A 14,591-nucleotide genomic window follows, 5' to 3' on the forward strand; every position below is an offset into this window, starting at 1 on the left:
TTTGCTGCTTGAAGTTAAAGTTGTGCGACCTGCTGCCATGGATGTAGCCGAGCGACCGGTTGCCTAGCAATAAAGACGTAGCCCTTCGACGCTGGGACCCCAGAGTACAAACTTTTAGCACAGGTATGCTAGCTTTGATTATTGTTTTTAGCTAAATTAACTTAACTTTGTGTAAAGCATAGATCTACTGCTGTATTCCAGCTACTATAGCTACTAGTTAAACACAAGTTTAACTTAGTTTAAGCACCTTGCGCTATAGCTAAATCTTCAACTTTATAGATGACCTAAAAACAAACTGATTTAGCTAGCTAGCTATTCTTTAGCTAAAGGGGTAGCTAGCTGAAGATGAGTTATTTTGGATGTCTTATGATACTGACTTGAAACCGTGTTTTTTTTTCACCTTTTAATTACTGTACCTAATATTTGCCTGTATTACTAATTTGCATTAACTTTAGCTAGGCTATTTGTTGAATTTCCAAAGAGATAATAGGCAACCAGTAACATTAAAATTGTATAAAACAGAACAGATGAAAGAAAATTGGAAAAAGATGGTCCCCTTGTTTTCCTAGAACTGGCAGATGACACTTTACTGTGTATCTATTTTTTTCCCCAGTTAAAAAAGAATATGTCCCTAATCCAAGAATGATGTGATGATTACAATCAGGCTTCTATACCTAAATAATTACAAAGGCTACTTTCAATCTATTTGATTTTAGCAGTGTGACTCCAAATAAAGCAGAAATTGCAGATAGTTTGCCAGGCACTGATGCGATTTGTGTATTTATAGCATGTTACATTTTGTTAACTACTAAACAAGAAAATGATATATATAATTTGTTTTTTTGTTTGTTAGTGCCCTGCGCAAGTAAATGTCACATAGCCACCAGCAAAAAAGAATTGTGGCAAAAAGTGCAAAAGGTCAGTAGATGGTGGCCCCAGGAGAGGAGATGAGAACAACAACAGTACTCGTCCCCAGTCCCACCCTGAGGCTCTTGTCTCAAGAGCATGGGGCATCAAACGGAAGGACGCTTGGAAAGCAGAATTTGTTCAAGCAGGACGTGAAGCAAGCTACAGGCAAGGTAGACCATGTCAACATGATGCATACTAGCTTTGTGCACTTTCAGACATTTTACACACCTTATATGCTTTCTCTTCGTCTGACTCTAGGTAAAACACTCTGAAAGCAAGCAGCATGTGTTTACTCATGGTCTTCATCGCCTACAGCATTTCTCCTGTGACAGCCCTGTGCGTTTTATGATGTATTCTGAAGCTGCTGCAGCATTCATTAGCCTCCATTCAGACAACACAGTTTGCCTTTACAAAGCTGATGGCAACAAGCAGACTTCCTTAGCACAACTCCCTTTCATGGGCCTGACTGCCACAAAGATCCCAGGCTCTCTGGTGGGTTGGGGCCCAGGGCCTGTCTTCACACTTCTGGATAGTGAGTTACGCTCCATGGATGCTGCTCACGATGCCCTGGACATACGTGTGTGTCAGGCAGCAGAGCACTCCACAGAGTTGGTGACTGCAGGTGAGGGGAACGTGTGTGTGTGGTCCGTGATGCTCATGAGGTGTAAGGTGAAGATACAGGAGGAGCTGCAGCACAGCACTTTCACTCAAATGGCGTTGGCTCCCCCACGATCTGACAGGCCCCACAGAGCCTTTGTTGTGTGCGGGCAGGTCGTGACGTTGGTCGACCTCGATGCTGGGAAGGTTTTGGAGCACAAGAGGGATCTCTGCTCACGGTGTGTATGGGTACATATGATGTGAATCAGACTGTGATTGGTGGAATTTGAATTTTTTAGCATAAAGATTAACAAGTTATGTTTTACAGAGATATCACTGCAATGGTGTACTGCTCTCAACTGGACTGTTTGATCACTGCATCTCAAGAGCTCTCCATTAGAATATGGGGTCCAGATTGGGAACTTCGTGTGGCTTTTGTAGGACATAATGGTAAAGCAAAAATGTCTATCCAAATTTTGTTTGTCCCTCTTTATGATTAAACATCATGTTGACATTTTCTGTTTTATTTGTGTCTAGGTATGGTGAACTCTCTGTACTACTGCTCTGCATTAGGCATGCTGTTATCAGCCTCTGTAGATTGTACGATCCGTTGCTGGAACGTGGAAAAGGGCGACGTGGTCGAGTGTGTCCACACAGAGCAGAAAAACCCTGCGTTATGCATAGGTGGCACTAAAAAGGGAGATACCTTCTTCTCCTTCTCTCAACAGGGAGTTGACGTCTGGACCTTCAGAACCTTGTACACCCTTCACTGTAAACTCAAAGGGGATGAAGGAGCCCCACTGAGACAAATCCTAGCCTCCCCCTTTCCTGCTCCTTACCCTACACGAGTCCTCTGTGTGAGTGGTTACAGTGATATCATGCTTGTGGCTGCAGAAACAGGAGCAGTGTTGACTTCATTCAAGGCAGAGCAGACGATTTTGTGTGCTGACTACTGCCTGCAAAAAGAGATTCTGTTGGCTCTGACTGACACAGGTACGGTGCTCCAAGCCAACACACTCACTAATCCAATCACTTTGATGAAAGAGTGGAAGAGGAGAGGCCAGGGGCCCTGGAAGAACACGGACCATGTGACTGAGGATGACGCCCAGAATCTGCCGATCCCTGGCCCGGCTTTCTGCCTGATACTCTACAGTTATTTGGCTGAAACACAGGGAGCTTTAGAGGAGTGGAGGAGTTTGCAGGAGAGAAGAGGATGCAGTCACAGGAATGAGGCAGCTCTTGATGATGCCAAGAATAGGTGAGCATTTTGTCTGCTTTTAAATAAAATTTATGTAAATATACTATGGGGCTAAAGTATCTTAATTTCAGCAAACGTGATTGTACTTGACAGGTTTTTGATCATTCTCGGCCAAAGTGGAGGCTGTGTGAGTGTTCTGAAAATTGATAATGGGAAGGTCTTGCAAAGGATGCCAGCACACAATGGCCAGAGAGTCACCGCATTGCAGGTGTATCCTGAGAACGGTTACCTCCTCTCCACAGGTATTTCCCAATGCAACTGTGATGCCTTTGTATACTTGTAAGTTATGACTTAACAACTTTACCCCAATCCATAAGGTGAGGACATGACAGTGGTGGTGTGGAAAGTTAACCCCTACGTCCAGGAGTGTCTCACCCAACAGCTGAGCCTGCACTGTGGCCAGTCTCCAGTCTACCTGGCAGCACTAGGGCCCAAGCTGGCCCTGACCTTTCAAGAGCCCAACAGTGGCACCTACAACCTGAGGCACTTTAACCTACTCAACCAGAGCCAAAAGTGCCCACCCAAGGAGGGACATTCAGACCCCTTCACAGGTCACCCAAACGTATTTGTTTGTGTTCCTACTGAATCGATTGTCTGTTGTAGATGGCGTTGTGTTGTTCGTATGTGTGTGAGTGAGTGACTGGGTGTTTGCTCTTGCAGGGTTGTGTGTGTGTCCTGATCTGGAGGTGTTTGTCTCCAGCAGTCTAGATGGGTTAGTGTGTATCTGGAATGAGGAGAATCACCTCATCAGGTTGGAGCTCATTACCTGCCACTGATCTCCTGCAATACAGTATATGTGAAAAGCATGCAGTAATTCAGTAATGTATGTCTATTTGTGTATCTGTGACCCCTCCAGGATGCTGCAGCTGAATGCAGTGCCTGAGTGTCTGGCTTACAGTGGGTTTGGAGGGGAACTGTTTCTTGGCATCGGAGGGGATCTGTACAGGATGAATTGCGCAAAGTTCTTGCCACACAACTTTCAACAAATGGTAACTAGTCAGTTTACAGTGCGTCTGATGGATGTGTGGGGGTAATTTAGACATTTTAACAAAATCTGCAAAATATAAACCCATTTAATCCCATTTTATTTTCACAGCTCCTTTACACTTATTGTGCTGAGCCCCTTCCTGACATGCCTATCATCGAGAATCAAGAAAATTCCAGAAAAATAAAGTAAGATTTACTCATACATACTTCATAAAAACATAATCTAAAACAAAGCCCTGATAAACTATGAGCAACATTGGTGCAAACAGGAATGCAAGCACAGACAAAGATGAGGAAAAGGAATTGCCATCCATCACCAGCAATTTGTTATTGACCGAAGACAAGTGGAGACAGAAGGTGTGTGTGTGTGTGTGTGTGTGTGTGTGTGTGTGAATTTTTGATGTTTTAAGACAATGCATGTCAATGGCACATTGAAAACTGTATTCAAATACCTAGATTATCTTCTCCGTCTGTCTTCTTCCAGGAGTATGTAAGCTCAGTGACCTCGAACATGGACCTAGCTGCACTCCTACGAGGCTCAGTAAAATGCCGAAAAGGGAAGCCGCCCAGTACAACGGCAACCAAGAAAGAGGCTTTTGATCGCTACATGAAGATAATATATGGGTTGCCCCCCAATATTAAGGTTTCTTTATCTTCCTTTCCCCACTCATTTTACCTGCTTCCTGTCCAAGCATACACAGACTTTTGGCAAATATTTTTTCATAGCTTTATAGCTTTTACCCTTCCCTTAACACACTGTGGCAGTCTGAAGCTAGCTCATCAGCTTAAAGGTTTAATGGAACGGTCATGTCTGGATAGTCCAAACACAATATTAATCTACAAGCGTCTTTCTCAAAAAATCGCCATATTTCTTAAAGTAGCATCTGCATGATGAGAATGTGGTAGTACTTTTTTTTCAGAAATCGGCTATTTTATGGTTATTATTCAGAGAGAGAGATGTGTCATTAATGAGGTAATTTCTGTGTTTTCAGGTTGATTTGGGCGACACCTTTGACCCAGATAAACTTGAGATACCATATGACGACAAGCCCTGTAACCTCCCTACCTTACAGAAGAAAGTCCACATTGATGCTAAATTAAAGATTCCTGTGAATGTGGAGAAAGAAAAGGTAAAAACTGTTACCATGATGCGCTAAACCTTTTTTCTCAGTCATTTTAGAATTTTGTTGCAAACTTTTACAGTAGAGTTCACAGTTTTATAAGATAATGTAACGTAAGTTTACATGTACAGTAATTGACAGAGAAATGTGTTGTTATATTCAGCCAGCTGAATAAAATAGTAGCCGAAAAGAAGCTAAGTTTTGATCTGTTTCTCTAACTTCAGGAGGAAAAGGCTCCAACAAAGAGCTCCAAACCAAAGACCCCGAAAAAAGTCAAGCCAAGGCCTGTTGACAAAGTCCTACCCAAGAAACCTGTCATAGTGGAGAAGTATGAAGAGGTAAGAGCATGTATTGTGTTTATTTTACAGAGACCAAAAGAATGCATAATACTAACTGTATGCATCTATGTGCATATCTGTGCTTGCCCCTGTAGCCTCCAGAGATAATTTCACCAATAGAGCAACCCAAACCACCTCCTCCCCGTCCAAAGACCACAACACCACCACCACCACCACCACGCCCACAACCACCTCCATCCCCACCCCCATGCCCACCGCCACCCCCACGCCCACCCCCAACGCGGGAACCCACCCCTGAGGTGCCAACGTTTCTCCAGCAGTTTGCAAATGCAGGCTGGTTTAAAGACCTGTATCCTGATCAAAAGGTAATGCCAAGCATCTTTATCTGCCATTAACCATGCAGTTATATCATGCACAATGGCACAAACGTTCAGATCTTGTTTGTGTGCAGTGCATCCCAAGCACCCTGTCTCCAGAAGACTTCTCCTTGCAGCTGCTGGGCCGTCTAAACAACTGCAGCGCTACGTCTAAGATAGAGATCCTTGTTGCGCTGCAGGAACTACGCAGCCAGGGACTCTTACAGAATACAGACGAGTTTTACCAAGGCCTCATTGACCTGGTGCCCGGGTTTGTGAGACCTCACATGGTACTGTATATTCAGCATCAAGATTGCCGTAAGTGCATTTTAAGAAGTAGATGTGTTTAATGTTTTTTTTTCGGTGTGTGTTTCAGTCACCTGCGCAACGGGTCGTGCTTGTTGAAACGCTGAATCTACTGGTGCGTCTTAGGTCTGCCAGATATGAGCTTGTGAAAAAGCTTCTCACACTTCTGGCTTTTAAAAAACTGGGTCTCCGGTGAGTCCATCAATGTTAGAATAACAATCGATGACAATTCAGGCATCCTAACGCTTATATTTAAAGCTTTATGCTATATTTAATATTTGTATGTATGTATGAATGCAAATGACAACTTGTTTCCACTCCCCCCAAGTTGCAAAACATTATTGCAGGTTTAATCTAAGAAACTGTAATGTTCTGAGTGTAATTAATAACTTTCTAAACTGACTAAAAGTTTTAATTATCTTGTTGTCCTGTCAATAGAGAAACACTGCTGCGCATGCTGACTGCATTAGCTGTAAATGAGGCTGAGCAGTGGTTGTTGCCAGAGCTGGAGAGCTGGGACTCGGAGCTGCAGGACCCGTCGGACATCTGGAAGAGCCTCCATGACAAAGCAGACTCGTGGCTGGAGTTATGGATCTCTAAATACAAAGTAACAAATACATGTTTCATTTAATCTCTCTATCTGTCAATTCTTGTTTTAATTTTAGAAAGAAAAAAAAAAAAAAAACATCTCTTACATTCATTATCACCATCTAGCAGTGAGTATTTTTAGAGTATGACAAAAAGGACAGAACAGGTGTTTGAAAGCTGAGAGGCTTTCTCTCTTTGAATCAGCTCTCCACTGCTTCTGATGGCCTTCACTGTGACCTAAACTCCTCTAAATAAGGAATGCATGAGAGCCTATGGCAGTGTTGTTGACTAGCATGGCCACTGGTCTCGTGTTAAGTGATTAACTGCTCTCCCTCTCTCTTTCCATGCCACCAGGAACATAATAGGTTACTGTACCTTAGGAGTACAGCAAAGTGGAAGCCATCAACCTTCAGCATGGTGGATGTGCTGAATTATTTCTGCTGTGTCCAAAAAGAGGAGTACAGAAAGGCCCGATATGTTGCACCTACTGGTCCCAAAAGGACTGTTCTTTTGCCCCTATATGACTGGTATGTAAAAGTCATACGGTACATATTGTCATTTCCTCTGCGAAAGGTTGTCTACGACAATATTTTAATGTTCTGTGTTTCTTTCTGTAGTAGTTCTAAACCAATCCTTCGTTTAGGAGAGACTTACAGCATGGCCAGGATATGGCGTCCACCAGGTAAGATTTCACTGTACTTTAGCAACAACTTTGGATTATAGAATTGAACTAGTATATAACATTTAATGCACTCTTTTTATTCAGGTTTAATTCTTCCTCCCCTGAGAAGCCGCCCCTTCCTCATGCACTTTCCCAATTTCATCTCTTTGCCATTATCGCGGGTCACTCTTTGCCCCTTTCACATCTACTCGGACAAGGACTGGGTGAAGGCCTCACCTCGCCGCTACTTCATTCAACAGCAGTCCTACGTAGAGTACTACAGATGATGCCTTTTAGTCTGCATCACTCCCATTAACACCGGATGAGCCATAACAAACAGTTTGAAATATGTTCATTATTTTTGACAATTAAATAACTCTTAAAACTTTTCTTCAAAGATTTTTGACTGATTTATTTTGTGACTGACAGTATGTAAATGCATTCATGTGGTACGAGGGTGATTTGGTACACGCATTTCCTGTAATGATTTTTTTACCTTTGACTTGATATATATATAAGTTGGACGAAAACATTAAAGCACAATCCTTGACATTTTAAAACAGATATTCAAGAAATACAGTATGACAAATATGTCAATTAGAAAAGCACAAAGACAAAGTACATTACTCAAATAATTGGTATGTATTTAAAATAAAATATTTTGCAGTTACATTCATTTCCTGTTTAAGGAACAATTATGCAAATACTTAGCAAACACACACTGTAAAAGGAAACCACTGTCAAACTTGTAGTTTTGGTTGTTGACGCGTAGTATGCACATGTAATAAGTGATCAGATACTGAATATGAATGAGTGCCTTGTTTAAAAAAAGTACTGCTTCAAACAGAAGGATGATAATAGTTGTAGTCCAACTGTCTTGTTAATCTGATTATAAAGCACAAAGTATTTTTTGGTACAAAACCAGCATATGCAACAATTTCATTTATACATTCAACAAGTGAACTTATTAAAGTAGTATAGCACCATTATATTGAAGCATGGCTTATCACTGGCCTCCCGAAGGAGTAGAGGTTACTGTATGTAATCACCTCCATGTGTCCTTTTGTCTGGCAAACAAATATTAAAAACGTGTGAATGTTCCTTCAGAGGAGGAAACCTTATCTCCCAACAATAAAAAAAAAAAAACACAGTGACACAATGACTTTCCCCTCCATCACCCTTAACTCTGTCTACCCTTAAGAGAAACATACATGAGACTGATGGTGATTAAGTAAAGTTAAAAACAACAGATAATTGAATACTACATCATTATTAGGGTGACAATTTCATTGTCAGGTATATGTACATTGCTCTGGTATGTGTTGGCAAGCGAACAAAAAAAAAAAAGCATCTTTCCTTCCCCTTCACCTCTGCTCTAGTCCACCAAGTCTTTGTCATAATTGAGCAGGTCGCATGTCAGAAAGAGGTCCGTGCGCCCGCTCTCTATCAGCACCCTGTTGAGCTGGCTGCTGGTAATGTTGATGTCTGTGACTTCATCCAGCGGCCAGTCTAAGAGCTGAGCACTGGTGGGCAGGTCAGGAAGGCCCGGCTGGTAGTCCTCCAGGGGGTTGGGGTACAGTAACTGACGGAGAGAGGGCATTCTCACAGCCATCCTAACCAGGTCCACGAGGCCTGCTATGGAGAGTGGGTTCAGGGCCAAAGCCAAGCTCTTGAGGGCCCTGCAGCCTCCCAGTGTGGGCAGCAAGAGTCCCAGCAGGCCATCAGTAAAGCCGCAGCCACTTAAAGAGAGGTGCTGCAGGCTACTGGAAGCCTGGGAGAGGAGGCGGCGAATAGAGGTCAGGGTGTTCTCATCTAGATGGTTCTCGCTTAGATCCAGCTGCTGCAGTGTGGAGGCATGATGGCTGCAGGACAGATAGGCGAGGTCAGCAGGGCTCAGGCTCAAATATGGTAGCTCCAGTATCTCTAGAGGCTGAGGCAGTGAGCTGTAACAAAAGAAGTTTGTTTTTTGTTCATTACCTCATTCTAAATATGACTGTTACTTTGGGCAGATCTGCTTTACATTAAAGATAAAGTAGGTCTCCAATGTTTGAAAAGTGCATTTTAGATATGAGTAGTGAGAGATTAGGGCTGCGACTAATTGTTTTCATTATGGATTAATCTGATGATTATTTTCTCAATAAACTGAAATAAAAAATAAAATAAAAAAAATTACATCTATCAAATGTCAGGAAATGGTGAAAAATGCCCATCACAATTTTCTAAAACCCAATGTAGTTTCTTCAAATGTCTTTTTTGTCCCGCAACAATCCTAAATATTCAGTGTACTGTCAAATAAAACAAACAAAAGCTGCAAATCCTAAATTTGCAAGGTTAAAAAAAGTTTTGTGTTGGCACTTCTAATTAATGTACACCAAATAACTAAATGACTAATCAACTATTTCAACTATTTGTTTCAGCTCCATTAGAGATTGATATATTGCCTTTCCATTTCCTAAATCGAAGGTTGGACAAATCTAAAAAAAAAAAAAAAAAAAACTAAAAAAAACTGACAGTGTTATTTACTAGGCTCAGGGTGTAGGTACAAAGTTACAGGACAGCATGCACGTAATGGAGGATCACGCCATACCTAAGTAGCACACGGAGTTGTCCAGGCAGGCGCAGCGCTGTGAGGCTGAGGCGTCGCAGTTCCTGCAGCTGTGTCAGACCCTGAGACAAGTCTCTCAGGGCCTCTTCCTGGCCAGGCTGGTCGCCGCGAAAATCCAAGTTACAGTAGTGCAAGCGAAGAGAGTTCAGTGCAGGGAAGGTGGAGAGCAGAGGCAGCAGCTCAGCCAAGCCAGCCACCCCGAGGCTGCTGTAGCGAACATCAATGCCCAGAAGACCCTGGCGAGGCAGCATGCCTAGCAGAGTCCTGATACTAGATACTGAAATCTCTTCCACACGTAGGTATCTGCACTGAAGCTTGAGGGGTCCCACTGAACTCAGAGCCCCGCGAACACGCTCCCAAGAGCGAGCATTTACAAAAAGATCAGCTCTTACATGCACCAACACATCACTGTTTACATCTTTTTCTTCAGTCTCATTTATACTACTGCCACCTAAACCTGTCATGGCAATCTCTCTTTTCCTCTCTATCTCCATCCTCCTCCTGACACCTTTAATCAGCTCCTCTTCGCCCAGAACCCCACATGATCCCATCCTCTCTCTGTCATTTCCCCCCAGCTCCGTATTATCTGTGCTTGTCTCATCATCGCCATTTGTTTCCTTCCCTCTCTTCCGCTGTCCCCTCTCTCTTTTCACATCCGTTTCTCTCTCCAGAGCTGAGAACCTTTTCCTCTCCCGCTGTGCCCTCTGTGCTCCAGCTCTGGCCTGAACAACCATGGTGCAGAGAGCTACAGTCAGAGACCATCCTCCCATGGGGTCTCCCATCCCTCCTTCATCTCCTTGCAGTCCACAGAGGTCCAGTACATGCAGGGCACACCTAGGAAAGAGGAATGGTAAATGTCACTCACAGATGACAGAACATGATCCATTCCAGATGCGACGTCAGCCGATTTTGCCGAATGTTTTGAGTGTAGCCCTGAATGTATTTTGAAAGGTTGACTGACAAATATGAAACCGGACAATAGCCTATGTAAACCCCCGGAATCATAAGTTGCCTTATTTAATTGTGCTTTGGCTTTGCACAAACTGCATCCATCAGTCTAATACATTGATGCCATTAACACAAAGTTTAGGAGCGCAATACTAATGTATTATGTACTAGTGTGAAGTTCCTGTGACGTGACGTTTATAGTCTACGTTCAGACTCAAACACACGGAGCTCTGAAGCAGACCTGTGCGTCGCTTAGTGTCCACTCTGGCTGTAGAAAGCTGTGCAGCTACAGGTTTATAAAGGACGCGCTCTGCTGTCAACATGCCGCGGCAGATGTGTCGCGTTTGTGCTCCGTGTATTTCTGCCGTAGTTTCGGGTTTCCACCTCCGATGTAGAGCAGCGTACAGCCACTTCCCTAAACTTTGTCTCATTCAGAGACCAGAGACCCAAACGGGGCTCTGTGTCTCTCAGACGGTCTGACATCTACCAAATCAGCAGAGCAATCACGTAATGCACAGCAGACTGTGGTGCAGCTAGATTATTTTCTAAAACATAGTGACTTTATTCTAAAACTTCTAAACTTTATTTTTCTCAAAATATCACAACTCCTCCAACTGTCAGAGAACACAGATGGGATGAGTTATATTTTGAATGTGCACAAAGTTTTGGACATGAGCAGACATTTTGCTCAAACATCTTAAATATTACAGTCCAGGGGTTTATTCATAAATTAAAATAAATGAATGTATCATTGAGGTGAATAATTGTCATATGCACATTTCACACACTTTCCCAACAAAAGATGCAAAAGCGAAGGGAAGAGTAAATTATAGGCTACATGTGTGCTGACTCAGAATTAGAAAAGTCGATCCAAAGGAGAATAAATAGTTGAAAGCAATACAGAATGCCTGACTGCAATATCTTCCATTATGTTTTTACATTTGTATTGTAATCTAAGTTTCCCTTTCAATAAAGATATTTCCAGCATATTGATTCAGAAAAAGGTATAAATAGGTACATAAAAAGTGTTTAATGCTCAAAAGTCGCCACACAGATCTGGAAACAAAACCTTGGCCTTTGGGTTGCCAGGCCAGGCCAGTTATAATTAGGCCAAATGTTGGTGCCATCTAACTTACATCTACAAACTGGAAGCTAAAATGAACATGCACTGGCTATTAACAAGCTGGGCAAGCCAATCGCAGTTTTGCATTGCATTCAGTTTATTTTAATGGGTCCGTGCTAAGCTCCGAACCTCCTCAAGTCCTAGAAACGCCACTGATCCAATCACTGTAGCTAGAATAAGAAACTACTTCTTACCTTTTGTCCGACAGTCCTCTGACGACTGCAAGTAACAGAGCTTGGATGCAGAGTCGATTTGGCCCGGTTTGCCCTTGTTTCCTGCGTCTGCCGACACGCAGTGTGCGTTCAGGCCACCTCTGCACCAGTTCACCAACAGCCAGCGGTCTGCAGCTGGCGAAAGAGGCCTCCAGCAGCGGTCTGTACAGCTCCCTGGGCACCCACCTCAGCCAGCAGGGCGACGAACTGTGGTCACTCACCACCTCCTTGGCACAAAGGCTTACCAATGAAAGCACCATAACAGCACAAAGAAGGGTGAGCTTTTAGCATAAAAATATAGCAGCCGAAATAATGCTGAGTGTAATTCCTTTGCAAGGAAGCAGGCTTTGCACGTCCGGGGCTAGCTAGCTGAAACTAGCTAATATTAACTTAACGACAGTAATTTGATGCGGTCTTGTAAAGCCCCAAAAAAGAATTTAGAACATCATCTGATCTACTTGGATTATTTACAGTAATAAACTAAGCTGGTGACCTTTCGCTGGTAAAATATTAAACGCGGAAACATCACGTTAGCTAACTCGACAAACTATCACTGAGGAAGCTGCTGCTGGATCGCGAGGAGTGTTTACATTTTAGACTGACGCATGCCAGTGACGCAGCACGTAAAGGCGAGACGTCATGACTGTAGACATTTAAGCATAGATTGGATAGATGAACACAATTTAATATGTGCACTTGTTTTTTGGACTCGTTTATTCTTGATTGTGTACAGTTATTTTCCATAAAAGCGTTATTTAGAGGTTTTACCACCACCCAGTGCTGTTAAATGAATGTACTCTGTACATTTAGGGGTTTATATCCCTCCAAACGAGACATAGACTATATAAGAAGATAATGCTTGTGACTGATGAAAACATGAGGTTCAACTTTGCTATTAGACATGTTGAGGCAGCTGCCATAGCTGGCAAGTTTAGCCCTCAGCCCTTAACCTTCATTAGGTGTTATTATGGATATACTATGACTATAACAACAGGACCCTGAAGGGACTTCTGTAGCTATATCGCCTTTACTCAAGTAAAATTAAGAAAATTATAGTTATGTTTTATAATATAATAAAACATGTATCATTTAAGTTTAATGAATACTTCATTTTAATTCAAAGTATTGCATTCAAAATCTCAAGGAAAAGTACAGTTATCAGCTAAATGTACTTTAAGTATGAAAAGCAAAAGTACTCATAGGGCATTAAGTGAGTGTTATATTATTATTGTAGTATTGGATTAATATTATTGATGATTTCATGTTTTATGTTGTAGCTGGTCATTGTATTTAACTGTCTGTCTAATGTCACAGTTAAAGTCACAATGTACAAATGTAAATACTCAATTACTCACAGTATTTGAGTAAATATACTTAATATCCGCCTTATAAATAAGACTTATTTCATTAATTCAGCATCTCTATCTATAAACAGCAAAGGAATACAACAGGTTGCTCCATGGCTCCCAGAGGTCAGCTTAGTGTATACTCCCACTCTCCATGCAGCACATTCCACATAACTAAATTAACCAAGACAGGTAAACATGCAGTACATTCAAGTTCTATCCAGTGTGATATTTCTACTGTGAGTTTACTTATACAATATGAGTGACTGAAGAACAAGCTGAGAAGCCAAACAGATGGTTGCATTACATTGAGAATATGTGCAAAATTAAATGAACAAACAGAAAGTCCCTCACTTGCAAATCCATGCAACAAATGTGTCTTAAATATGACTTGTATCAAAAATATAGTCACGATAAAACACCTGTATTTCAAAGACACCACAAACAGGTCCAATAGACTTGATCAACAGACAGACAGCATGTTACTACTACACAAACAAAATTTGGTTTGTGCTCACTGACTGTATTGTCCTAAAAGAAGCCTACTGTGGATTAATCACTAGGTGGCGCTAAAGGGTCATGCAAGGCAAGCTGTGCACACCTTAAAACAAAACAAGGCATACATCCATGATACAACCTCCCCTAACAGAGCATTTACATTCCCATTCATCCTTAGGTTTATTCATATGTACATAAAAAATGACAAGACTTTTGTGAATCATTAGTAATTTGCCTGTTTTACTGTCCCGCTATATTGTTAGCTATTCCGTATATTAAAGTACTTATCTTAATTATATATTCTAAGCAGCTATCGGTTCAGATAAAACTGAATATATTTCATCCTTGATCATACCGGACCTTAAAAGTGTTTCTGTTTGGGACTGTTAATACTATGATAAATACTATGTTAGTAAGTGGATTTATATAATGCATGGAACTGTAATTCTTCGGGTTAGGGTTACTGCTCACTCAGGCTTTATATTTATGTCTTAGCTGTAATTGATGCTTTATTTGTGAACATAATCACTTTTATTTAGAGCCGGAAGGACTAATTTCACAGAGGGCACAGGTAAACACTGCTATTAATGCACACACAAGTCACACACACACGCACGCACGCACACACAAATAAACATGCTTTTACTTAATTTATTGCTGCAATCCCTTCAGATGACCTGCAGGGATCTTTGTCCATCTCATTACTTCTGCCTTTGATATAAAGCAGTTTAATACCACTTCCATCATATAACACCTTATGAAATGTAAGCAGGGGAC

At 41.9% G+C, this 14,591-nt stretch overlaps 2 protein-coding genes across 5 annotated transcripts; one reads left to right on the forward strand and one right to left on the reverse strand.

Moving 5' to 3' along the window:
* Window positions 1-36: 36 nt before the first annotated feature.
* Window positions 37-8,225, forward strand: wdr97 (WD repeat domain 97). 4 transcript variants are annotated; one of them, XM_035997982.1, is made up of 22 exons: window positions 37-123; window positions 854-1,079; window positions 1,168-1,745; window positions 1,835-1,956; window positions 2,044-2,594; window positions 2,679-2,764; window positions 2,858-3,006; window positions 3,082-3,315; window positions 3,425-3,515; window positions 3,621-3,753; window positions 3,861-3,937; window positions 4,021-4,108; window positions 4,236-4,394; window positions 4,744-4,881; window positions 5,097-5,210; window positions 5,306-5,536; window positions 5,623-5,817; window positions 5,904-6,025; window positions 6,272-6,440; window positions 6,776-6,948; window positions 7,039-7,103; window positions 7,188-8,225. In XM_035997982.1, the coding sequence occupies exons 2-22, from the start codon at window positions 927-929 to the stop codon at window positions 7,367-7,369; spliced, it is 3,810 nt and encodes a 1,269-aa protein (XP_035853875.1). In that variant the 5' UTR covers window positions 37-123; window positions 854-926; the 3' UTR covers window positions 7,370-8,225. The 4 variants fall into 4 exon arrangements, with proteins under 4 accessions (XP_035853875.1, XP_031148800.1, XP_035853874.1 ...); XM_031292940.2 differs by having other exon boundaries at window positions 2,044-2,764; XM_035997981.1 differs by having other exon boundaries at window positions 2,044-2,764; window positions 7,042-7,103.
* si:ch73-174h16.4 (leucine-rich repeat-containing protein 14) lies at window positions 7,469-12,927 on the reverse strand. Its single transcript, XM_031292942.2, has 3 exons — window positions 11,953-12,927; window positions 9,670-10,521; window positions 7,469-9,025 (listed from the first exon to the last, which is right to left on the reverse strand). Exons 1-3 carry the CDS (start codon window positions 12,228-12,230, stop codon window positions 8,458-8,460), a joined length of 1,698 nt encoding a protein of 565 aa, XP_031148802.1. The 5' UTR covers window positions 12,231-12,927; the 3' UTR covers window positions 7,469-8,457.
* Window positions 12,928-14,591: the final 1,664 nt, after the last annotated feature.

Source organism: Sander lucioperca, chromosome 23 (genome assembly GCF_008315115.2).
Source record: "Sander lucioperca isolate FBNREF2018 chromosome 23, SLUC_FBN_1.2, whole genome shotgun sequence".
Taxonomy (NCBI): domain Eukaryota; kingdom Metazoa; phylum Chordata; class Actinopteri; order Perciformes; family Percidae; genus Sander; species Sander lucioperca.